Genomic DNA, 26,424 nt, shown 5'->3' with positions numbered 1-26,424 from the left:
AACATCCCCCACACCATTACACCACCACCACCAGCCTGCACAGTGGTAACAAGGCATGATGGATCCATGTTCTCATTCTGTTTACGCCAAATTCTGACTCTACCATCTGAATGTCTCAACAGAAATCGAGACTCATCAGACCAGGCAACATTTTTCCAGTCTTCAACTGTCCAATTTTGGTGAGCTCTTGCAAATTGTAGCCTCTTTTTCCTATTTGTAGTGGAGATGAGTGGTACCCGGTGGGGTCTTCTGCTGTTGTAGCCCATCCGCCTCAAGGTTGTGCGTGTTGTGGCTTCACAAATGCTTTGCTGCATACCTCGGTTGTAACGAGTGGTTATTTCAGTCAAAGTTGCTCTTCTATCAGCTTGAATCAGTCGGCCCATTCTCCTCTGACCTCTAGCATCAACAAGGCATTTTCGCCACAGGACTGCCGCATACTGGATGTTTTTCCCTTTTCACACCATTTTTTGTAAACCCTAGAAATGGTTGTGCGTGAAAATCCCAGTAACTGAGCAGATTGTGAAATACTCAGACCGGCCCATCTGGCACCAACAACCATGCCACGCTCAAAATTGCTTAAATCACCTTTCTTTCCCATTCTGACATTCAGTTTGGAGTTCAGGAGATTGTCTTGACCAGGACCACACCCCTAAATGCATTGAAGCAACTGCCATGTGATTGGTTGATTAGATAATTGCATTAATGAGAAATTGAACAGGTGTTCCTAATAATGCTTTAGGTGAGTGTATATAAATATTCAAATGAATAAATAAACAGCTGCATAAACAGGCAATTTTAAAATATATAAAAAAAAATATATTAAAATAATTTAAATTTAAATAACTAAAATAAAAAATAATACAATAATTTTATTTAAATTATTTATAATTATAATAAAAAATATTACAAGTATTATTTTTTTAAAATGAATAAATTATTAAAATGTATAATTTAAAAGCAATTCAATTACTTATAAATGTAAAGACTTATCTTAATCGGTATGATAATGAAGTTTTAAAGTACCCACCAGAATCGAACCAGTTGGTGGTAGAGTTGGGATTGAGGGTCTCAAACCGCACCACCTGGTTAAGCTCGGTCCCTTTGCTCACAGCTATGCAAATGAGAGGATACTGATGCTCTGGAACCACCAGCATCTCAAACACCTCCAGCGGACACGGCAGGGGGAAGTCTATGCTCTGCAGGGAATGAGTCAGTGCTTAATTTGGAACAGCCTGCATGTGAATATGCCAAGTAAAGCAATTTTAACCCTCAAGTCTTAAGTAGAAGATCAGCAATTTTTAAAAGCTTAAAGGAAACATTAATAGCTAATCCTGCATTATATTTCTTTCCACCACTTTGAGTTGTCAACCCTTTTTCCATGGATTTTAGTGTGATGCTAATCTGCAGATCACCCTGTAACATTGTTTTGGCGATGGGAACCAGTGACACTGGGCTCACCTTGACCAACATGAATTTCTGCATGGACTCCACCCACTCAAAAAGGACAATACTGGACTGAAACGCACCGCACAGGTACTTGTGACCAGTATAAGGATTCCTCACTGAGAATAAACAAGACAACATATGGAAACAAAATACTGTAGAATACCTTAAATAAAGTCTATTTCATTATATTTTCCTTAAAGTGCCCCTATTATGCTATTTTAAAGGTTCCTAATTTTGTTTAGGAGGACTCCTACAATAGGTTTACAAGCATCCAAGCTCAAAAACAGTTACATTTTCTCATAATATACATACGAACGGTAACTATGGCGTCAGTTTTACTGTATCAATTCAAGCGCGAGTCCTCATTTAAAAAGGCATGCAAAGTGGATTTGCTTTCGCAGAGCAGAACACAGCGTCTTCTCGACATGTCGACAACACGATCCAAACTCTTCCAGACCTCAGTTACAAATACAGTGTTTGAGGGCAGGTCGAAGTAGACGCTGTTCGCAGGCAGTCAATGAAGACCAAAGGCTGGCATTATGGAAATCTGTTACAAACCTACGTAGAACTGACGACTTGTTTCAGGCAGTTCAGAATCAGTTCTTTCTTATGGGAGACAATAACTTTATTTGTCGTGCACTTTGATCTTTGCAACCTTGCAGACCATTTACACTCACAAACAGCTATATTACACACTGCATGAAAGGTAATATCTGAATAAGCATAATAGGGGGAATTTAAAGACATCTGAATTATATGCTTGACATCATCCAAAGTATATATGTTACTGAATTCAGAAATAAAGGAAGGAAGAAAGGTACAGGATCTGCTTACCTACACAGCACTTTTGACACCCTTTTGTTTCAGGGATCTTGTTGGACACTGAGAATTTCCTGGGATACAAATACAAACATAGAATGAAAAATACACATTTTGGTCACATCCTTATACACACACAGAGATCTGAACCTTTACCTGGGGATCATTTTGTCAGGAAATCTGTATGTTGGTATGGCAACAGGGAGTTTCTGCATATGTCGAGCATGCTCAAACAGGCCACTCAGACTGTGAGAGTACAGGTGACATGCTTTTCCTGCGGAAACACAATTTCATTATTCAAAAACAGGGAAACAGGACAATATCAGGTAACACTTGACATATGGCATGTTACTATAGTTAATTATTCTAGTATTATCACATTACAAGCAGTTCCATCTTATAAAGTAAAGTGTGACCCGAAAAATTTAAATATTCTAGCAATTGTAAAAAAGAAAAAAGAAAAAAAAACCTCATTCAGAATAATTTGTACGGTAATTTGAAAAGCTAAACCTGATCTTTTTTAAAGCACAGCTTACCGGATATTGATAGCAGGCTGTTGCTCATGACATACAGCCAAGTACATCTCCTGGGGAAAAGCTGAGAGTGACACAAAAATAGCTTTAGCACAAAACAAACACGACTGACTGAAGAAGCACGCCACACTCAGATAACACAAGGATATACATCACACAAATTCGTTTTCCAAAATTTGTTTGCAAATGCCTGAAAAGTAGCATCGTACCTGCTCCATGGACGTCTCGTGCAGCTCATTAAGGTTTAAGGTGTAGATGCCTTCTTCTGCTCCAAATATCAGATACTGGTCTGAAATGCATAAAGAAAAAAACGACTTTTTCAGTGGAGATATTAGAAAATGCTTATGTAGGCAAAATAGATATAATAACGTACCATGAAATATTAATATTTCTGGTAAGCCAGATTCTAACTGAGACATATTAACTGAGCTCACCTCGTGTGTCTGGATTGATCCATGAGGTAGCACAATGTATTTTTAATGGACAGCCATTAAAGACTTTAGAGAAACATGCTCCCATCTGGATATGAGAATAAAGCGCAAATGGAGAACTCAGATGCAGCCAAATTAATCACAGTTCAAAAGGTTTATATCCAAGAAAACAAACACATCAAAAAGGTAACATGCATTCATTTAAATAAGAATACATGGCAAGTGCTTGAGTCCCAATACAGTGCCATAGATCTGCAGTCTATGATGTCCACTTACATGAACCTTTGGAGTTGGAGGGAGACCATTGCTGATGGGTTTCTGCAGGGAAAACAAATACAATTGAAGCAAAATAAGAGAATGTAAGTAGATTATATATATATATATAGTTCCTGTCAAGAGTTTTGAAACATAAATTTGTTTTACCGGTATGTTTTTGAAAGAGGTCTCTTATGCTCACCAAGTCTGCAATTATTTCACCGAAAATACAGTGTAAACAGTAATATTGTGAAATATTATTACAATGTAAAATAATTGTTTTCTATTTTTATCAATTTAAAAATTTAATTTAGTCCTGGATTTCCAGCATCAATACTCCAGTCTTCAATGTCACATGATCCTTCAGAAATCATTCTAATATGTTGATTTGCTGCTTTTTATCATTATCAATGTTGAAAACTATTAAAAAGAGAGAGAGAAATTAATACTTTTAATATGACTGTTTTTACTGTATTTTTTATTAAATAATTGCAGACTTGGTGAGCATAAGAGACCCCTTTCATAAACATAAAAAAAACTTTCAAACTTTTGACAGGTACTGTATATATATATACACAATGCATATATCTATATATTAAAATAACAATATAATTATTTGTAATAATATTACACGCACACACACACACACACACACACACACATTACAACAACATATGTAAACATATCAAAGATTTGTTATTATTAAATAATTAAATAATTTAATTTCTTTAAAGACCTGATCATTAAAGATCTTAAATATCATTATATCTCGTGACCTATATATATATATATATTAGGGCTGTCAAATGATTAATCGTGATTAATCACATCCAAAATAAAAGTTTTTTTTACATAATATATGTGGGTGCACTGTGTATAATTATTTTATATATATAAATACACACACATGCTTGTATATATTTAAGAAATATTTTCATGTATATACTGTATATAGATTTATATATAATTTATATTATATATAAATATAAATATTTTTTATATAAGTAATATTTTTTTCTTAAATATACATGCATGTGTGTGTATTTATATATATATATATATACAAAATAATTATACACAGTGCACCCACATATATTATGTAAAAAAAACTTTTATTTTGGATGTGATTAATCGTGATTAATCATTTGACAGCCCTAATATATATATATATATATATATATATATATATATATATATATATATATATAACATACACAAACATGTCAAAGATTCATTATCCAGAAACCATAAGTGTTGCAAGAATCACTAAATGCAATGGAACCGAGCCATACTAGAAAATCTTTCTTGTCCTTCGTTCCAGGAACAGCAGGGGGCATTGTGGACTGTGTCTCCGTTGAGGGCGAGTGTTCAGATGGGCTAATTCCATTACCTGTGGGTATGTAAGAAAAGATATAGTACACAATTTAGTTTCTGTTTATAAATCCTAAAAGCTATGTTCCTTAAAATAGGTATCCAGCTAGAGATGCACACAGAGCACATTATGTAAAGAAAGTGTGCTTTGAATGTACATTCACAAAGAAGTTTAGCATTACGATCGAACGTTTCGTAATTACTAAGCTACCGCTGCAATTTGCAGCAACCATACTATAATACAATGCAAAGACAAGTGTAATGAATCAAAAAGGATGACTGCAACAATGACTGACAGGAGAACAATAATTAGACAAGGAAAAGATTACAAGGGTGGAGTGGGTGATTCATGATGTCTTCCAGTGGGTGTGTGACATTTTCACATGCCAACACCATTGACGGCATTTCTCTTAGAGAGGGATGAGAGATGACATGTAATCTCACTACTGGCTCACTAAAGGGACTAACAATGGGACGGTTTAGAGACAGGTTTAGTGACTGGGGTTGAACTACGTTTATAGGGGAGAGTTGAATTCAATACGGGAGGGGCCTGTCTTACTGTCTCCTTCCTCATCGTGATCTTCCTCGTCGTCAAACGAGACCTGCAGACTCTCGTCGAACTGACTACATATCCCAGCATCCCCCTGGGCTTCCCACGGGTCAAGTTCTTCCCGACTGGTCTCATTACCTAAACTGCTGAGCTTGTTTGCTGGCAGTCGAGGCGGCGGAGGTCGAGGGGGTACGTTGGTGGATGATCGAGCCGGGCTTTCGGGCTCCGGACAGCGCTTTATAGTGCCCTGGTTACCGTCATGATCGCCTGAGGAGCTTTGATGAGGTCCGGGACTGGGCTTTGGCTGGAAAATGACAGAACAAAATTAGCAGCATGCTACCGGCTTCAGTGGGATCAATACTGCGATTACTAAAAAAAGTAGATGTTAAAAAAAACTGTAGAAGCTGTTCACTGATTTCCGATAAGCTTGCTTCAAGGAAAAAGAAAGACTTGGTTGCTCAAAATAAAACTGCTAAATCAAAACAACACCTGAACATACACTACCTTTCAATGGTTTGGGGTGGGAAAGATTTTTTAAATGTTTTAAAAATATCTCTCTTATGCTCAACAAGGCTATATTTATTTGATCAAAAACACAGAAAAAACATTAATATTGTCAATTATTATTACAATTTAAAATAACTGTTTTCTAGTTTAATATATTTTAAAGTGTAATTTATTCCTGTTATGGCAAAGCTGAATTTTCAGCATCATTACTCCAGTCTTCAGTGTCACATGATCCTTCAGAAATCATTCTGAAAAATGCTCATTTGGTGCTCAAGAACAATTTCTAATTATTATCAATGTTGTAAACAGTTGTGCTGCTTCATATTTGTGAGATAATATTTTTTTCAGGATTCTTTGATAAATAGAAAGTTCAAAACAATGTAAAAGTCTTTTGTCACTCTTGCTCGATTTTAAGGTGCAATGTGTAAAAATGTTGAGTGTCTATTAACAGAAATGCAATATGACATCCATAACTATGTTTTCAGTGTTGTATAAAGAACTTACTTAATAAACCGTAATGTTTTTATTACCTTAGAATGAGACATTTATATCTACATAACCGCGGGCACCCCCTTCTATGAAGGTCGACATATTGTGACGTCATGTTTCTACCGTAGCCGACAGCGAACAAACAACTCTACAGAGCGCGTTTCGTCACTACCTTGAAAGAGAAGCAGCAGAAAGCTACACTCACCTAAAGTATTATTAGGAACACCATACTAATACTGTGTTTGACCCCCTTTCGCTTTCAGAACTGCCTTAATTCTGCGTGGCATTGATTCAACAAGGTGCTGAAAGCATTATTTAGAAATGTTGGCCCATATTGATAGGATAGCATCTTGCAGTTGATGGAGATTTGTGGGATGCACATCCAGGGCACGAAGCTCCCGTTCCACCACATCCCAAAAATGCTCTATTGGGTTGAGATCTGGTGACCAAGGGGGCCATTTTAGTACAGTGAACTCATTGTCATGTTCAAGAAACCAATTTGAAATGATTCGAGCTTTGTGACATGGTGCATTATCCTGCTGGAAGTAGCCATCAGAGGATGGGTACATGGTGGCCATAAAGGGATGGACATGGTCAGAAACAATGCTCAGGTAGGCCGTGGCATTTAAACGATGCCCAATTGGCACTAAGGGGCCAAAAGTGTACCAAGAAAACATCCCCCACACCATTACACCACCACCACCAGCCTGCACAGTGGTAACAAGGCATGATGGATCCATGTTCTCATTCTGTTTACGCCAAATTCTGACTCTACCATCTGAATGTCTCAACAGAAATCGAGACTCATCAGACCAGGCAACATTTTTCCAGTCTTCAACTGTCCAATTTTGGTGAGCTCTTGCAAATTGTAGCCTCTTTTTCCTATTTGTAGTGGAGATGAGTGGTACCCGGTGGGGTCTTCTGCTGTTGTAGCCCATCCGCCTCAAGGTTGTGTGTGTTGTGGCTTCACAAATGCATTGCTGCATACCTCGGTTGTAACGAGTGGTTATTTCAGTCAAAGTTGCTCTTCTATCAGCTTGAATCAGTCGGCCCATTCTCCTCTGACCTCTAGCATCAACAAGGCATTTTCGCCCACAGGACTGCCGCATACTGAATGTTTTTCCCTTTTCACACCATTCTTTGTAAACCCTAGAAATGGTTGTGCGTGAAAATCCCAGTAACTGAGCAGATTGTGAAATACTCAGACCGGCCCGTCTGGCACCAACAACCATGCCACGCTCAAAATTGCTTAAATCACCTTTCTTTCCCATTCTGACATTCAGTTTGGAGTTCAGGAGATTGTCTTGACCAGGACCACACCCCTAAATGCATTGAAGCAACTGCCATGTGATTGGTTGATTAGATAATTGCATTAATGAGAAATTGAACAGGTGTTCCTAATAATCCTTTAGGTGAGTGTATAAGCTAGCCATAAACACCGTGAGTAGTGACTTTTCCCTTGTCAGTGGTGTAAAATATGTACTTGGATTGTTTCATGTAACTTAGTTCTTCTCCCTCGCTGTGTTATGGCTTTGCTATGTGGGGATAAATGTGCTGGTTACGTTCGTGAGACAGCTGATTAGTAGCTACTCTTGTCATTGATGGTAAAACAGTTACAGGAATCACCAACCCGTCGATCGCGGTCGACAAGTCAATCTTGGAAGCATTTTAAGTCGATTGCGAAGAGTTTTCAAAATCAGAGAAAAAAAGCCTATTGTGTGTAGTAAATGGTGTCTAGGGGATGCGGAGGCGCGCGCGCTGTTACAATCATGTCATTTTTGCCACGCGCACCTTTGGGCTCATGCGGACGCGAGTTTAAACAAGGCTTTACGCTTTAACGAGCTCAGTCACAGTAACAGCTCATATTAGCCAGCTAAACTTTTACTACCCTGTTAGAAAAAATATATAGTTGCATAGTTTCATGTGGTTCTTCTCCCTCGCTGTATTATGGGTTTGTTATGTGGGGAGAATGTGCTGGTTACGTTCGTGAGACAATCAGCTGATTACTATTATTATATTATATATTAAGACCCTTGATCCTCACCTGACTATGGCTTTGTAAACTTTATCCATGATGTGGTTTATAATGGACTGTGGTACAGAAACAGTGACAATGTTACACACTATTGGCTTACTCTGGCTATTCTCTGCTGTCTCGGACGACGATATGTTTGTCCCGTTTTAGCCACCGTAGCTTCTTCGAAAGGGAGGGGTGAGCAGTGCAACTCGCAACCGAACCGCTAGATGCCGCTAAAAAATACACACTGCACCTTTAATGCTGAACAAAAGTAATGATTTCTTTGACGAAAAAAAAAAAAGAGAAAAAGAGAAAAAGAAAAATCCCCAAATCATTGAACAGTAGTGCAAGTTTTCAACACTAAAAAGGTTTACTAAAAACATGTTATACCATATAGCTTGTTTGGATATTTACCTTGGGAGGAAGTGGTGGGGGGACCTTAGGCCTCATGGTAGAGTTTTTCGTGCTGAGACAAATCAGACATCATATTAGCTGAGTCACACTCACAATGCTACCTATTTATGTTAATCATACTTCAACTGACGAACATAATTTGAGGGCATTAACAGGATGTTAATGGACCTCTGTGCTTGGTTTCATCTGACACTGGACAAACAGGGGTTCAATAAAAGACAGGAAACAAACAACAAATACGCATGCAATCAAATGCACCAGGAATAATTCACTCTAATGAAAATTCTGTTATTATTTACTCAAGCTCACGTCATTTCAAACATGCATGCTTTTGTTCTTTTTTTTTCGTGACACTAAAACTTTTGAAAAATGAAATACAGCGCAAAAGTGTTATCGACTACTTGCATGTTGCTTTTTGGAATTTGTTTGGTGGTCACTAATATAAAAGCAATTAGGTTTGGAACATGATGATGAATAAATAATAACATTTGTATTAGAAAGCTTGTCGTCACTAAGAGAGTGCACTATGAGTGTCGTGATAGTAGTTCATTTGCATTTGAACTTATAATAAGGCTAAAGTAGCAGTTGGATGAACCACAACATTCTTGAACGTCTGCTAGCCATGGCATTGCTAAATAAAGGGAAAGAGAGATGGTCTGTCGAGTAAGAAAAGAAAACAGATGAAAGAATGACTCCCATGGAACTAAAAAGGCCATGATATACTGGCAACATTTTCAGGAGACATTGAAAAACAGTATTTGATTTTAAAAGTCATCAAAATTTGAGTCACAAAGGATTACATATATCATGTGCTTGCCTCAAAAAGTTGCCAGTGCATCATGATCGTGAAGTGTTTTATCCTGGAGCAGCAGGGAGAAATTGGCTATAGAATCAGAAGAACTTACTGTTGCAATTCATCATCATGATCATCACCATCATCTTCACCCTCATCATCATCCTCCAAATGAGCCTCATGCCCCCTAATGAGGATTGAGAAGGTTGTGGCGCTCATTCAATGAAGATTATCAATTTGAAGCAACACTGTTCGACTTCCAATGGGTAAGATTAAACACTAATGGGCCATTCACATAGGGTATCCCGTGTAGTTTTTAAATTCTAGTCTACATAAATATGCACTAAACAGACTCTTTATGTGACCTTTGTGATCCATCTTACTGTTTTTTCAGCATCTCATGCTATGAGCGCCATGTTTTTAAGACACCATGAAAAGAATGTTACATTTTCGTGCCTCAAGATGTTCCATTGTTTTTGAACACAAGAATGCATCACTATTGCAAAGTAAACATTTTGGTAGGATAATAATCAGTCTGATGATTCAGTGACATTCCCTTTAAAGATGGACTCTAAAATCAAAGTGTGACAAATTAATGACAGGACAATCCCAAAGATCTATCTAGAAATGCATCTCGAGTAAATTTCATTTAGAGGGACTAACTGGTTAATTTCCCCCTGAGGAATGGAAAACTAATACTGTGGCAAAAATAACAGATCTCCAACAAAGCATTGCCAAGCAAATCAGCCTTTGGTTCCACTCGGACAAGCACAAAAGGGCAAGGTTAGGTCACATCAAATATTGATCAGATGAAAAACCAGCTATGCAGAGAGAGAAAGCGAGAGAGTGAGAGCAAGAGAGAGAGAGAGAAAGAGAGAGAGAGAGAGAGAGAGATGCATGGGTAGAGTTTGACATAGCAGCAAAAATATGGAGAGAGAGAGAGAGAGAGAGAGAGAGAGAGAGAGAGAGAGAGAGAGAGAGAGAGAGAGAGAGAGAGAGAGAGAGAGAGAGAGAGAGAGAGAGAGAGAGAGAGAGAGGGGAGGAAGCCAAAGAAAAGAGAGAGCTATGAGAGAGCACATGAGTGAAGGACACAAACAAAGCCATGGCATCATACCTCTGGTGCAGCTCTTCTTCAACAGATTTCAAGAGGCTCCTGTAAAGAGAGAATTTAGCAAATGAAAGATGGTAAGTAACAGGTGATTCTTTCAGTGCAAAGAGCATGTGGAAACACATGATGAACAGTTTTATAACACATCAAGGGATCCATTAGCTTTCATTGATTTAGGGCTAAATAAACAGGCATTTACTGCTAAATTGTCTCTGATGACACTGGGAAACTGTCCAATGCTTGGTTGTTAAATTTTAAGAGAATGTCTGCTTCCGACCGTCTAGAACCCCTGTTCAAAAGTTGTTTATCTACACTGCGCTTCGATTATTGAACAGTAAGGTTTTCTGGTCTAAAAGGTATTTAAAATAACAGAAAAAAAAAATCAGAAGATAAAAACTAGCTTCACATTTCCTCAAGAAAATACCAGTTCACACAAGGTGGCCAAAGCAGTTTTAGGTTTCGTTTATGCATCAAAAAATGCTGCATCAGAGAAAACACACTGCATGTCTTACGGCTGCATACAAGGAACAACTGACTAATCACAATTCAGTTTGTAGATGTATAAGAAAGAAGATCCGATTGCAATTCAGGGTAACACTTTACTTGAAGGGGTGTGCATAAGACTGACATGACACCTTCATAATCATGACATGACATATGTCATGAATATGAAGTAGGGTTTATGCATGTTTATGACAACTGTCATTAAGTGTCTTTCGCTCAATAATGACATTTTGAATGCAAATATGACATTGTTTAAGATGTCTTTGTTATGACACCTTGACATAAACCATAACATCATAACCTGTCAGTGTCTTTGTCATGACAACTTGACATTAAATTAAATTAAACTGTCGTGTGGTTGGTTTTGACACTGGCTGTCATCAGTCCATTATAACTGTGTCATGAATATTTTTCATGACCTCAACTACAGTGGTACACATTGAATTTGTCATTAAAAAGTTATAATGGCTTCATGACAGCCAATGTCAAAACCAAACACATGACAGTTTAATGTAATTTTCACCAATAAAGCTAAGTGGTTTCTTAAGGTTGATAATTAATCTGCTAGGTCATGTTTATGACAGGTTGTGTTGTCTTAGTAATGTCAAGTTGTCATGACAAAGACACTGACAGGTTATGATGTATTTGTTTATGTCAAGGTGTCATAACAAAGACATTTCAAACAATGTCTTATTTGCATTAAAAATGTCATAACTGAGCGGATGACACTTAATGACAGTGGTCATAAACATGCATACAACTTCCTTCGTATTCATAACATGTGTCATGTCATGATTATGAAGGTGTCATGTCAGTCTTATGCACACCCCTTCAAGTAAAGTGTTACCCAATTCGGTATGCAAATATAACGATGACGTCATTACATCGTGAAGGCTCAACATTCTATCAATGTAACCCGATGGAAACTATAACATTTAAATAGTGAATGAATATGCCACATTTTGCAGTTTTTGTAAAATCACTGAAAGACATGATAGCAATATAGACCACAGCCACCCAAATTATCCATTTCAAATGTTGACTACTGTATATAAGGTAGGTCCCCCCTCATGGTGGTTGCCATTTTGAAATTGAATTACCAACTGTACACTACTCACTTCAATCTCAGTACTCCCCAATTATCAGGCACTTTTAGAATAAAAAAATATTTCTGTGAATGCAGAATTCCTACAACAGTACCAGTTACCCAAAATCTGTTGTGGATTTTGCACGATCTCTCCTCCACACCAGTAGGTGGCAGTATAACGGTTCAATGGTGAGTGTCATTATTAAACTGCTCCAGTATTGGATGATTTATTGGACCCTTAAAATAATTTTGATTAAAATGTGTGCTTTATATTTATGATTTTGAAGTACGGTGCACTTTTAAAATATAATACAGCACAACCACTTTTAAAATAAATAAATAAATTAATATGGCAACATGTGTTATTTATGTCATTATGTCATGTCTCTCTACCTCGGAGCCAAGAGTGGCCTTCTCGTTTTATTGTATTCAATAACCAAGAGCGCACAGGCTCCTGGACCATTCATCCCGACAATCATATTCCACTATTCTAGTTATAGTTTCCATCATTAACCAAACAGAGGCTGATTACTGCAGCCATGCATGGAGCTGACTAAACGAGAGCTGACTATACGGGGAATTGTGACGCTGAGGGGGTGTCTCTCGAAGTGCTCGGGACCCATCTGTTGACGAGAGCTGAGAGCAACACCTCAGAGCACACGCAAAGGCGCTCACACAAACACAGAGGGAACGGTTTCACTGCCACTCCATCTGGTGTACTCGACCTTCTGTTCACTATATGGCAAAGACAGTCAACAATGCGCAGGGTGTGTACATTTTAAAAGAATGACAGTCAAAGAGATCATACGCAAGCCACCTGAAACAAAGTGTCACACTAGTGAGACAGCAATGTCAGGTGTGAGATAAATAGATTGTACGGACAAATACACATGCATCATGAACAAACCCTGCATGTGTCTTTGAACTGTGAATGAACTCTCTTGGGAATGTCAAATACACAGAGATATTTATAATTGGTACATTTAATTTGTATTGTTGGAATCCTTTTTTTGCAGCAGCAGCAGTAAAGCTTTGTTTTTATTAATATAAAACAGTGACATGTTCTGAAACTTACTTATTTCCTCCCATGATGGAGCCTTTAGGGGATCCTTGCTCATAATCCATTTGTAAATCCTGCGGAAAAAAGAAAAAAAGTCATATATAGTATATCTTCATCTTATGCTTAAATTCAATGCAGGCGTGTTTACACAGAGCTTCATAAAGATGCATGAAAAGAGAACATGAATAATATGACCAGCATGAAATGCCGTTGACATTAGATTCAGGAATTATTAACTCTAGGTCACTCTTTGTTCGTAATTAGTATTGTTTATTATTATTAATCCCCACATGCAGTTTCATAATGCTTTTACACATATAAGGTATATTAGTGAGTAAAACGATGGAAGAGATGATGAGATGAGCATTAATCTACAGTGTATTAGCTCTACATCAGCAAGCAAGCACACATCTTGCCACGATTATCTTTTTTAATTAGTTTTAATTAATTAATTTTAAGAATGCTTTTATAATTCAGTGAAAGTCAAAGACTTTAAGTCATACGGATTCTAAATGACACAATGATGAGAAAATGATGGCAGAATTTTCATTTTTGGGTGAACTATCCTTTTCAGGTTTAAAATAATTTTAGTACAATTTAACAAACATTAATCACATTATTAGAGTGTAAAGAGTCAAAAAAACGTGGGAGATTAACAGGTTGGATCCCTAGATAGACAAAACTGAAAAACTTTAGTTCTCTCTTTTTGTGATGAAATGCAATTAGAAATGTTGATTGCACAAGATAGCTGGAAAGGAATTAAATTCATATTGCTCACAATGTCCTCCTAATTAGAGCATTGTGGGTGGACTGGGCCATGTGCTATCTCTCCTCCCACTCACCAATATGATCATTCAAGCAGGCAATGACTTCAAATAACTTTGTGTTCATGACTTAATAGAATCATAAAAGGAAGTATCTATTAAATACCTTAGGCACTGAAAAACTTGCAACGTGAGGAATATTTCAGGAATAAAACGTCGTTGTTAACCTGATGGCATGCTGTCCATTACAACAACAATTTCAACTGACCCCTCCGTAGAGGAAACCTGTTTACAGAAAATAATGTAATCTTATAATGGAAGCTAGCCAGGAAACTAATGCAATTTTCGTCATGAACAACTAAAAAAAATAAAAATAAACAAGTTTCATTTATCTTGGTATCCACATGAGAATACCAGAAAGGAGATTGTAGGAATGTGATCCGCACCTATATCTGTAACAAATAACCCAATGTTATTCAAACCAGAAAAATAGTTCCACCTAAAATAGACAATTTTAACATTTTATTTTAAATATAATATATTTACAAATAAAAAGAATTATTAATATTATTGTTAAATTAAAGTATAATATTGTTTTTATTATTAAATTTCGATGCCAATTCAATTAATTTGTTATTCTGATCATATCATTGGTTAAAATTGTAAGGAAAATGAAATGAAAAATAGAGCCATTCTGACTAAGTGATCTCAGACATTTATACCCAATATATGCACTGGAGCAGTCACAATGCTAGGAGTGGTAGTTCAAAAGTAGGAAAGCATCAAAACATGTCCGAATCCAACATTAGCTTCACTTCCTGAGATACTTTCATCTGATAAATTTTTGATATCCCACAATCCTGTGCATTTCATTCTGTGACGGTTAAGCTAAAAAATAAAGATGGCACCTGAAAGTTGTGGTAGGTGTGTAAATGTACACTTTTGACCAACGTTTTCCACTTTTGATGTCATTTCTAGCGATTAATTACTATTGTGGTTATTAAATATTTGCTTAGTTATCACCAAAGCTTGCTCTATGTTGTTGTAGATCATTAAACCGCTTAGCTGCCTGCAAAGTCATTGTCTGATAGGGCAGCGAGACAAGTCTGTGATGTCACAGATGTGGTAAATAGACATCAGGTCTTAAAAAATCTGGAATATCCCTTTAAGGGAAACGCTGTCTTATTTCTTTAGGGAAGTTGGCTACAGTGCTTCATCCATTAGAGGAGATATTCTGGCAAGAAGATTTTGCTATAACAATCAGGTCACTGATTAAACCTGAGAACCTTATCTCCCTCAAACTCTTTCTTTCTTTATTTCACTCCCTTTTGCTACTTCCACAGCTCTCTCTCATTTCCCCCTCTTACTCTCTCTCTCTCTCTCTCTGGAATACAGCTTTTCAGCCATGCAAAACCTCATTGATTTTGCCCTGCAGATTAACAAACCAAATTTCCTTTACGCAGCAAACTGTCATATCCTTATTCGCTGGCTGCCTTTCTGCTGATGGGAGGCTTTTCGGAAAGAGTGATGGAGAGAGAAAGGATGGAAGAGTAAAAGCTAACAGAACATCCCAGACTATCCGCTTCACCGCTTCTGTCACCGCCTTCTTTCATCTCTCTCCTTTTGGTTTCTTCATACGCAGTCAAAGACACCGATTCCAAGCATGTGATTCGCTGTGCCGCCTCAGTGCGTGGGCTTCAGACCAGATGGATGTGTCACTCAAAAAAAGCCTCAAAAAACGCAAAAAGATGAAAAAGGGGGAAAACGTTTCTTTGCACAGGCATAACCCTGTGATGCTTTTAAAACTTGGCAAACTATGCAACATCATTCTTCAATATTTCCCAGTCACTAAAATAAAAAACCAAAAGGACAAAAGTAGTATCCACAACCCTAAGTAGGATGAGTTAGAAAATGTATACTAAATTAATTCAGTGTCATAAGAATCTAGTATCCATTTAGTTCGAGAAGCCATGTGAATTTTGTTCTAAAACTATTATGTATTTATACACACACACACACAAAATATAATTTACCAACTTGTAAATGACAAATCAAGTTTGTGCATGTAACATTGTGAATCAAAAGATTTTAATCCACAATATTCATAATCCAATATAATTGTTAACTTAAAAATCATTAATATCAGATGGTTTAGACTTTTATGATGTGTCATAAGTATCTTGCCATCTAGTTCGAGAAGCCAAATGAATTTTGTTCTAAAACTGATATACATGATATATCCAATTTAACTGTTAACTTAAAAATCATTTATATCAGACGGTTTAGACTTTTATGATATTGTGAATATCATGAAAGTAATTGTTAGATATTATGAAATTATGCATTAGAACCTCTATAGAGCCAATGTAATGGCACTTATGACAGCTGTGTATAAGAACCAACAGACAATGCAACACCATCTTTGCAGTTTAAAGGCAGCTAAATAGATGCATACAAAGACGAATCACAATTCAGTATGCAAACAGAGTGGGGCAAAGGGGCCAATTGGATTTCAGTACGCAATTATTATTGAGCACGGTAGGTGTTCACAATAACTTGGTGTTGAAACGGAGGGGTGAGGTTGTGTCCCTGCTGCAGAATTAGCTGATACCTCAAACAGACCGTGTGAGCTGGGTTTGTTGCGCAAAGCTTTGCTTGCTGAGGCAATGTTTCCCCCCTCGCTCACAGACCTGCAGAGCACTTCGGTTTAACCGTCCCTGAGGGACACGCACAGGCACTTCAGACTCTTTTTTTCCCTCTCTCTCTCTCTTTTCTTGTTTTCCCCCATTTGTTCGCCTTCTCCGCCCCACTCAACATCCATTCCATCTGTCTAACCCTAATCTCTCTCTCTCCGTTCCCTCTCCTTCACTGTTGCTCGCTTTCAAGATGTGTGTGATTGTGACAAGCCCTAAAAATAAAGCCCCTCAGAGGACTCGACTACACAAAATGCTTTGCTTTGCAATTTCAAAGTGCCTTTGATTACTGAAAAGTGCAGCAATGTATCGACTTTGAGGGACGTGTCTTTAATAAAGCTAGAGGCTGAAATACCAAAATAAAATGGATTCAGAGATTTGGCATGACAGACAAAGGCAAGTATATACAGGCAAGCTGAAGACACAGACCGTCGTGATCTAAATATGATAAGGCAGCAGAATGAATGAATGAAATGAACAAAAGATATGAAAGTCACATATGGGAGGATGAGTTCACTACACAAGCGCTGCGAAGCGGACAAGATGCGACGAAAAAGACAATTAAAAAAAAGATAGGGGACGCGAAGACAAAGACAGAGTAAAATACAAAAAAATACCAGATTAGATCTTGCAGTGTAGTATATTTCTTCGGCACAGTCCAAAAAATCGTCAGTGTCGGGCTGTTTAGTAGAAGGACCAAGAAACTTCAGTTAATCACACACACGTGACGCCCATGTGGTTTCACAGAAACAATAATTGATGGGTTATGGGCGGTTGGGGTGGTTGCTGGGTGAAGATGTGCTTGCAAAGACCATGTCAACCAGAATAGACCTTTAAACAGGTCTGTGGATTAAATGAACAGTCCATAACTGCTGAAAAGTGGTGTTGTGGTATTTGGTTCACAGAAGTTGTAATGTTTGTTATAATTCTGCTCTTTTACTATTACAGCAGGAATGCATTAAATTAAATTTACATTTATTCATTTAGCTGACGCTTTTATCCAAAGCGACTTACAATTGCTATATTTCAGAGGTCGCACGCCTCTGGAGCAACTAGGGGTTAAGTGTCTTGCTCAGGGACACATTGGTGTCTCACAGTGGATTCGAACCCAGGTCTCTCACACCAAAGGCATGTGTCTTATCCACTGCGCCATCACCACCCCCACAAATTAAACAAAAGTGACAGCAAAGACTTTTACTGTTCATTGTTACAATAGATTTCTCTTTCAAATAAATGCTGTTCTTTTAAGAATCATGAAAAAAAAAAATCAACACGATGTCCATAAAAATATTAAGCAGCACGATAATAATAAGAAATGTTTGTTGAGCACGAAATCAGCATATTAGAATGATTTCTAAAGGATCATGTGACTGAAGACTGAAGTAATGGCTGCTTTGCATCACAGGAATAAACTTATGTAGTTATATATATATATATATAGGTAGTGACATTATAGAAATGTTATCACTTGAATTTGTTTGAAATGTTTCACGTTTTAAAAACCTTAACAACCCACCAGTTGCAGCAATTATGTACTGCTTCTTTAGAAACAGCAGAACAACTTGATGTGACAACCAGGAAATCAAAAGAAAATCAAAGCGTGGGGGAAGTGAGGTTCTTCAGATGTGAGGTTACATTCAGAAGATGACATCAGAAGCATGAAGCTACAATGGGAATCGACATTAATTTGATGTCCTGCTGTTAAAAATGATCTGGTTTATGAAAGGATGACAAATCCAGTTACAACATGAGAAACAGTGAGTGCTCGAATGAGACAAAGATGAGTCAACGCTGCATTTTTCTGCAGCGCTTAAAGGAAGTCGTATTGATTAGATGCCACGGAAAGCTGCATCTAACCTTTCAATTATCGCGGTGGTGAGAGTGCGAGACAGACGTCTCAAATGCACAACAGTCAAACATGGTGTGAGAGAAAACAAGCCACTGTCAGTAGACGAGCTGGGGATTGAGGTGTACGTGAGGAAAATATTACATAATAGTAAGTGTCAGCTTATAGGAAAAATCATTTGGGAGTGTTCGCTAAACTTGGTTATGAGCTTCGTGAACAGCTAGACAGGCAGAGTGATTTCAAATTAAGCTTGACGTGGTTTCACATTTGCTCTGTTCCAAAACCTAGTTAGCTCCCTATGGAGGGATCATGGGCACGAACCCAACACCGGCATCTCATATATTCTTCATTGAGAAGCCAATCCCAGAACACACTGGCAAAAAATATAGTTTAAACATAAACATGTTTTCCCTTAAGTACTAAAGTGAATCATTTTTAAAATCATTTTAATATTTTTTTTTATAAATGTATACAATAATTATGAGTGTTGAGTTTGTATGTTTTTTTTTTACATTTTATATTATTATATTATTTGTATTAATAAATTATGTATTATTTATTATTGTTATTAATATTGTATTTAAATGGTTGTAATTCATAATTGCAATACAGACCTACGGTTGGTCTCTTTTTAAAGATGTCACACAACATTTTTGCAGAAATTAAAGCACTTAAAAAAAAGTGTACAAAAGTTATATAAGTTCAAGTTTACTTCAAAGCAAATGTACTGATCTAAACATTTCATACAAAATATATATTTTACAAAATAATTTGATGATTGAAATCTGGAAATTACTAGAAAAACAAAGGCATGTCTAACCAAGTTATATTGATATCACTAAAATCGAGCCTTCTAAAAGGTTTTAAAGTAGTTTTTCCATTGTAACGCAACATCCAATTTAAAAACAGTTTTCACAGGATGAATCTTGAGTGTTTAAGCTTTTGAATAACACCTAATGTATGATTATTACGAAAATATGTGATAGGGAAAAAAGCAATAATTTTTTTTTTTATTAAAGGCAATTAAAATTATTTCATTCAAAAGGACCATCACATTATTTCAGTATTATTTAATAATAAATGTGTGTGTGTATTTTTATGCTTAACAGAGCATCGCACCATTAGCTTAGCAGCATGCTAATGCCAAACTCTACTGAAATCAATAGTGAGTTGAGCTGTTTGTGTTGCGCACTAAGTTGCTGCCTGTGTAGAACTTTTTAATTAATTCGATTCCTTACAAGGAAGCTGCCTATGTAAGCAGGTGGCAGCTCATTAAGTTTTGGAACAGAGCTAATAAGATGTAACTAAGAAGCATAAAGTGTGCTCTGATTGGTTGAATTGTTTGCCATCGCAGGAAATCCCCAAAGCGAAGAGCAGCTCACTCACCGGTTCATGATGCGGTTTCGTCTCTGTTGTTAAAGGAGGGTCAAACTTCACCTGACCGACTGTAAGAAAACAAATCATTTTTAAAGCAACAGTTCTACTTTTTCTGCATTTCTGTACATATCAGCATATGGGTTTGGAATGACATGAGGGTGAGTGAATACTGACAATCAGTCAGTTCATTGATATAACTGGTCGAAGTCTGAACATAAAGAAATGTGTGCTTTTGAGTGTTCATGATATGATTTTTTTAAGTCAGTATAAATGTCTGGTAGGTATGTTACAGAACCCAAAGAAATCCCCCAGCAGATACTGACAGACAGATCATGAGAGAGAATTTGTGGTATACTCCAGCAGACAGAGAACTGAAGCTGAGAAATTCACTCAGCCACGCTCAGGAGAGCAGGAGCACCTGTCAGGTCTACCCAGGGGAGAAATCCAACAAACACTCACAGTTAATCTCTGACAGAGTCTTCCCTTCCCGACTGGTGCGGCTTGCTGAGCGAATCCGATGTGGAACAGACACTGGAGGCTAGGGAGAAGGAGGGAAAAAACACACATAAACACACACACACAGGAACAAATAAATACACACCAGCACATAAAGCACATCAAGAAGAATTTATCTCTAAAGGTCATTTAGAGAACTAAAGACAAATCAAAGTGTTTTGTTATGGTTATTATGAGGTCATTTGAATGTTTATGTGGCTAAATAAAGTACATCACAGGGTGAATCTCACATCATGAAATGTTTGGGTCTTATTAAAATAAAATAAAATAAAATATTATTATACGAAGCCGGTTTTAATTAAAGGACTCCATTTCCATTTGATTTATGTCCATTATTTTAAGACCGTAAACAATAATCATCCTGTTCACGCAATAAAATAAAATAATAAAATAAAAAATGTAAATATTGATTATTATATGAAGCCTGTTTTAATTAAAAGGACTTATTTATTTCCATTTTATTTATGTCCATTATTTTACGACAGTAAACAATAATCCTCCTGTTCACGCAATAAAATAAAATAAAATAAAATATTGATTATTATACTTAACCTGTTTTATTTAAAGGACTTATTTCCTTTTTATTTATGTCCATTATTTTACGACAGTAAACAATCTTCCTGTTCAGGCAAAAACATTTTTTTTTATTGCCAATGACTTTTTTAAAATAGATAATTATAAAAAGTGAGTAACTGTCATGAAAATGACAAAACGTGACAATCCAAAAATGTTTTAATGCTACTTAAAATATGCTAAATATAATTTATTATGTGTCTCTATTGATTTTGAATTACAACATGACTGAGACATTTCTGATGGTTTTCACTCAGTTCACCCTTGAGTTTGTGAATTTTGATTGGATATTATATAAAATGTATTATATAAAAGTGTTTTAATTTCAGCAATTTTGGGTATGCATAATGCATGTATCAGCATTACGCTGCCACCATTTAATCAGCATCGGCCATTGAAAAACCCATATCGATCGTTCACTATTAAAGCAATCAGATTTGACATGGCTTTTATACATAAACCACATTAAATCAAAAAAGTCAAGATTGCAGATGCTCTTAGTTGATAGCTTGCATATTAGTGCGCCGTTCTTAGCAGATCAGAAGCCCAGTTAAGATAAAAACACCCCGTCAGCAAAATCGGCACACATCAATACATTTAAGACAAGAGCGGCTTAAATGCTTACACTTCAGATATCACTTAGTGCCATCGCCAGAGACTCAGTGGAGGGCAAACTCCACAAGCTAAAAATACATGCCAGGCATCACTCTCTGATAACAGTAGGGGTCATGATGCTGACCCCCTGAATCCCTATCTGTCTGACGCTGCTGTCCTGTCTCACTGCAGCCCAAGAGAAAATCATTACGGCCTACTGGGCGTCCGACAGCCCAGTCCCTGATGACTATCCGGAAAAGTTTGCTGTCGTTCATGAATCAGAGAACACCTTCCATCAGCAACACACACATAAACACAGACTCACACATGCATGTGCATATGGAAACACATGCATAAGCAGCGCACATAAAAACACGCAAACATTTGAGTCCTGAACAGGGTCCGGGAAACTAAATGGTCACTGAAGGACATCCTTCACTTTAGTTTCACGCCAGCAGGGCTGAAGAAGATGTGATGAGGAGAGATAAGACAGAGGAACAGACGCACGACCTTCAGACAACAAGGACACAGCAGGGCTCTGAAATAGAAATAGACAGAATGCCAAACACTGCGCCCTTCCCTCAGCGGACGCCTGTGAATATTCTATCACACCTCTTAGCACTTGAGCCACATGGTGCAGTGACTAAGAAAAATATTATCTATGCTTTCTGAAGATCTATATAGTATATAGATTTCAAATAAATCCAGACTGTTCATTTTATTGAGATGAAATTTAACCAATGGGTAAAAAAAGAAAAAGCCAGTCAAGAACATGTCTAGCTCATATCTCACTCCAAAAAAATAAAACAAATGAAAAATGAACACGCAAAATCAACAAAAAAACAAAAAAAAATTATATAAAGATTATATGTATTTATATATTTATTTGTTTACTCTGATTTTAAATGTGATTTTTTTTTTATTATTATTGTGCCTGGGCATGATTCTCATTAATACATTACAAAATGAGAATTATCTATGAAAATAATGAGAATTATAAACTCAAAAGTGGTCCTAAAAAATGCTGCTAAATTTTTTTTATTTTTTTAAGTACGAAATAAAGGATCAATTAACAAAATAAAATGAACAATTATATAATCTATAAGCCTAATATTTCAATAAAAGTGTTTATATTATATTTATTTTCAATATATAAAACAAACTATTTAAATTATATTTATTTTATTTCAATTAAAAATATTTCGATTTTTTTTTTTTAAATGACTGTCCAGGCATGATACTCATTAATATTTTACAATATAAGAGTCAATGAAAATAATGACAATTACAACCAAACTCAAAAAATAAAATAAGAATAAAATAAATAAATAATAATAGCCATGACATTTTTCATTTATTATTATTTTCTTTATATTTAGGGGTTAAATATGACATGCTCTTGACATTTTTCACAAGATTCACCCCAATATTGAACATTATTTGCATTTCATGACGCAAGAAATTTCTCTAAAAGCTCTTTGATGTTGATGTTCTGTTAAACCCTTGAAGCAAACCTTAGCACAAAGAGGCCAGACAAAAATCTTTTGTCAACGGATCCAAATCCAGCTTTTGAACTGAGCTTCCGTTTCCAAAACCGACCCCTTGAGGGATCAACACTCCAATCCCAAATCCAACAAGAGCGCAAAACTCCCTAAAACATCCTTGGGCACACTTGTGTAACTCAAGCACTTATACACACACGAACACACAGCTATTCGAGCAAACAAGAAAACACACATCATGCACCAATGTTTGTCTAGGTTAAAAAAAGAAAATTAGTCACTTTTGAAAAAATACATTAACAACACACATAAAGCCATTATAGTCATCAACGCAAAATTAACACTTACTACCGGTAATCAAAACATTTTCAGATGATCACACACATACACACACCCCTGATACCTTTCTGCGAGCTGCAAAGCGAAGGACTCGCCGGGATAGAGGAGACACTGGTAAAAACAACCCTCTGTATTTAAACTTCAAGAGCAGGAGAGGGGGGAAAAATGAATAAGAGAGGAAGTGAGAATGAATTGATGCTTGCGGAAATGGGTAGAACAGGAGAGATGAAATGAAGGACAACTATATCCTTAAAAAAGTCTTCATTCTCGCTGGTGGACTTTAGAAGAGGCCAAATGATTTCACAAATCTTTATCAGAAGAAGCCCTGTAGGCAGCACAACTGGAAGAGACGCCTGGGTATAAACCTAACTTTAGAGACAATCCAAACGAATGAGGGCCTTTAAAACAACCATTACAGGCTAATAATAAAGAAAGAAAGCCAGTGAAAAATATCACCGCAATAAAACGGTTGAGGTATTGAAGATATAAACTCACGGGGCTCATCAAACTGACATCCCCGCTCTTGGGATTGAGAGGCTAACGTAGTCAGTTCGATCAGCTGGCATTGTCTGGGCTCTGTTTGTGAATAATAGTCCCGATGGGGCCGTCATTCTTGAAGTGATAGTTGTGATAACATTGAGAATCACACAGGGAGAGATATACTGTACCTCCGGCTCTGGGTCGTCATCATCCAGGTCTGTGTAGGACGTGTGGTCGGGGTTGTTCGCTTTATCCAGCAGCTCAATTGCCAAAATACGACTCAATGGTTGGGACACCAAGGGATGCTGGGTAGAGACGATTGGCAATGTTAGACGCTCTTTAAAGATATGTCATTTGTCTTAGTCTTGAAAGTTATATCATTTAAAAAGAAAATTATAAAATGTATAAAAAATAATAAATTTAACGAATGTAATTCAGAACAATGACAACAAAAAAATGATTATATAAGAAATAAAATAATACATTAATAAATATTATTAATTGTTCAAATAGTTATAATGAAACCAAATTCTATTGTTCAATTTTACAATATAATTAATTATAAAATACATTTAACAAATGCAATTCAAAATCCAAAATATGAACTAATGCAAATATTATGAAACTTAGAAACACAAAATGCAAAAAGCCCCTCCTACCTGCAATAACTTGTCAGCCGGTGGCCGTTTCTTTGGATTTTTCGTCAACGCCAATTTCACAAAATTGTGGAAGTTGTTGGTCCTCCAGAACATAAAGAAGAGTCTCCATAAATCTTACACGTAACAAGCATTTCGACCGCGAGGCCGAGCAGTTTGTTGGCTTTAAATGTAATTAAGCTAATTTGATTTAACAGAGCTGCAAGGTAATGGAGAAGAAACTATTCGGCAGAAGACCTGACCAGATTCATAATTAGCCAAGATAAGAGAATGTCAAGTTCAACCGAATCAAAAGGCATAAAAGTAACTGTTTAGGGCAAATGAGAGTGCTTGGCCCAAATTTCATTGGTGATTAATGCTATTAAAGAATAGGGCATTTAAAAAAATAAAAAAACATACTGAAACTAACTGACACTGAAATCTCTCTCGGTATCAAGTATTTTACACACCCAGGTAACAATCATTGCCTGGAAATGTAATTATCACTTACCATTTAACTTTGTCTTTTAATTTGGGGGGTTGAAAGTTGCTTTTCGTCATCAAAAACAGAGCTCTGGAGAGAAAAAAATGGGTTGATGTCACAAGCAGAAAAATAGCTCGGCTCAGAAAGAAAATGTGGGTAAATTAAAGCATCTCAACTCATCAAAACATTGATATAGTTTCACTGTCCAGTGTGAGAGTGAGAATTCACCTATTATAGAAAATGCTCAAAATATAATAGAACAACTATTTACACTAGCAAAGAAGTATCAAAGTGTATTAACATGTTTTCTGGACATGGTACTATTGTGTGTGTATTTTTTGTTGTTAAAGTAGCTAGAGCCGACAAATTAAATCCATTTTGTCCACTTTCTATGAATAAGAGAATATTTTTATGACATTTTAGGTATAAGTCACTGAACATCTGCGAAATTTCCCAAACACTCGTTCTACTCGTTGAACAAACAGACTCATGTCACTGATTGAGCTAAATGACAAAGTGAAAATAAGAGAATGTATTTTAACATTGAAAAACACCTTTAAGTGGAATCTTTATCTGAACCAGAACTGTCAAATAATATGGCAATCTTTCAGTATTGTGGTATACATACCATCATATGTAATGCCATCGTGTTACTGCCACAGTCCATTTTGAACTGTACAGCAAAAAAAAAATCTTTTTGAATTGGAACAGATCCATACTGCTGTTTAAACCCTCACCTCATTGGATGAAGGTCAAACATGGGAGGTTGTAGTTCGGCCAGTTCAATGGCGGTGATGCCCACAGCCCAGATGTCACACAGGTGATTGTAGCCCCCTTTCCTCTCCACAGCGGCCACCTCTGGGGCCATCCTGTTATCATGAGTTACAGACCACATCATCACTCACAGTATATTTAGGAACATTTCCAACCTGATGGTTACATGAGCTGTGGAAAAGGCTTCTGTGGCCATGTAGGAAACTACTGAATTATAAAAGATTAAATGTGGGGTTTTTTAAAACTCAACTGTGAAAAGTCTCTTTTTAAAAATCATTTCAGGTAGTTGACAAAATAATATGGTATTTTTTATTATTCAACATAAGGATATGAGGTTTTACATTTATATAATTGTATGACGTGAAGGGTTTACAACTGGTGACCATTTTTGTATTAATTAAATAGTCATTTAAGAGTAATTTTGCACAAATTTAAGGTCACATTTATTTTAATTATAAAAAAT

At 36.5% G+C, this 26,424-nt stretch overlaps 1 protein-coding gene across 6 annotated transcripts in view; it reads right to left on the bottom strand.

Moving 5' to 3' along the window:
* Positions 1-26,424, bottom strand: part of map4k3a (mitogen-activated protein kinase kinase kinase kinase 3a) — a 75,909-nt gene that overhangs the window by 6,540 nt on the left and 42,945 nt on the right. Inside the window, exons 9-30 of one of the 6 annotated variants that reach the window (XM_056248709.1) lie at positions 25,925-26,056; positions 25,215-25,277; positions 24,728-24,809; positions 24,257-24,373; positions 23,653-23,727; positions 20,524-20,602; positions 20,074-20,132; positions 17,459-17,521; positions 13,400-13,458; positions 10,740-10,778; positions 9,738-9,812; positions 8,833-8,884; positions 5,544-5,709; positions 4,777-4,874; positions 3,506-3,547; positions 3,233-3,317; positions 3,008-3,087; positions 2,802-2,862; positions 2,422-2,539; positions 2,281-2,339; positions 1,459-1,562; positions 1,028-1,196 (exon numbers count right to left, since the gene is read on the bottom strand). In XM_056248709.1, the coding sequence (XP_056104684.1) occupies positions 1,028-1,196; positions 1,459-1,562; positions 2,281-2,339; positions 2,422-2,539; positions 2,802-2,862; positions 3,008-3,087; positions 3,233-3,317; positions 3,506-3,547; positions 4,777-4,874; positions 5,544-5,709; positions 8,833-8,884; positions 9,738-9,812; positions 10,740-10,778; positions 13,400-13,458; positions 17,459-17,521; positions 20,074-20,132; positions 20,524-20,602; positions 23,653-23,727; positions 24,257-24,373; positions 24,728-24,809; positions 25,215-25,277; positions 25,925-26,056 (1,877 nt within the window). Of the gene's footprint in view, positions 1-1,027; positions 1,197-1,458; positions 1,563-2,280; positions 2,340-2,421; positions 2,540-2,801; positions 2,863-3,007; positions 3,088-3,232; positions 3,318-3,505; positions 3,548-4,776; positions 4,875-5,414; positions 5,710-8,832; positions 8,885-9,737; positions 9,813-10,739; positions 10,779-13,399; positions 13,459-17,458; positions 17,522-20,073; positions 20,133-20,523; positions 20,603-23,652; positions 23,728-24,256; positions 24,374-24,727; positions 24,810-25,214; positions 25,278-25,924; positions 26,057-26,424 lie in introns of all 6 variants that reach the window. The other 5 variants (XM_056248711.1, XM_056248710.1, XM_056248708.1 and 2 more) reach the window with 5 other exon arrangements.

The sequence above is a fragment of the Rhinichthys klamathensis genome, unplaced genomic scaffold, assembly GCF_029890125.1.
Source record: "Rhinichthys klamathensis goyatoka isolate OS25496 unplaced genomic scaffold, OSU_Roscu_1.1 h1tg000056l_1, whole genome shotgun sequence".
NCBI classification, from domain to species: Eukaryota; Metazoa; Chordata; class Actinopteri; order Cypriniformes; family Leuciscidae; genus Rhinichthys; species Rhinichthys klamathensis.
The sequence above is the reverse complement of the archived record's forward strand: the minus strand, read 5'-3'. Positions and strand labels throughout refer to the sequence as shown.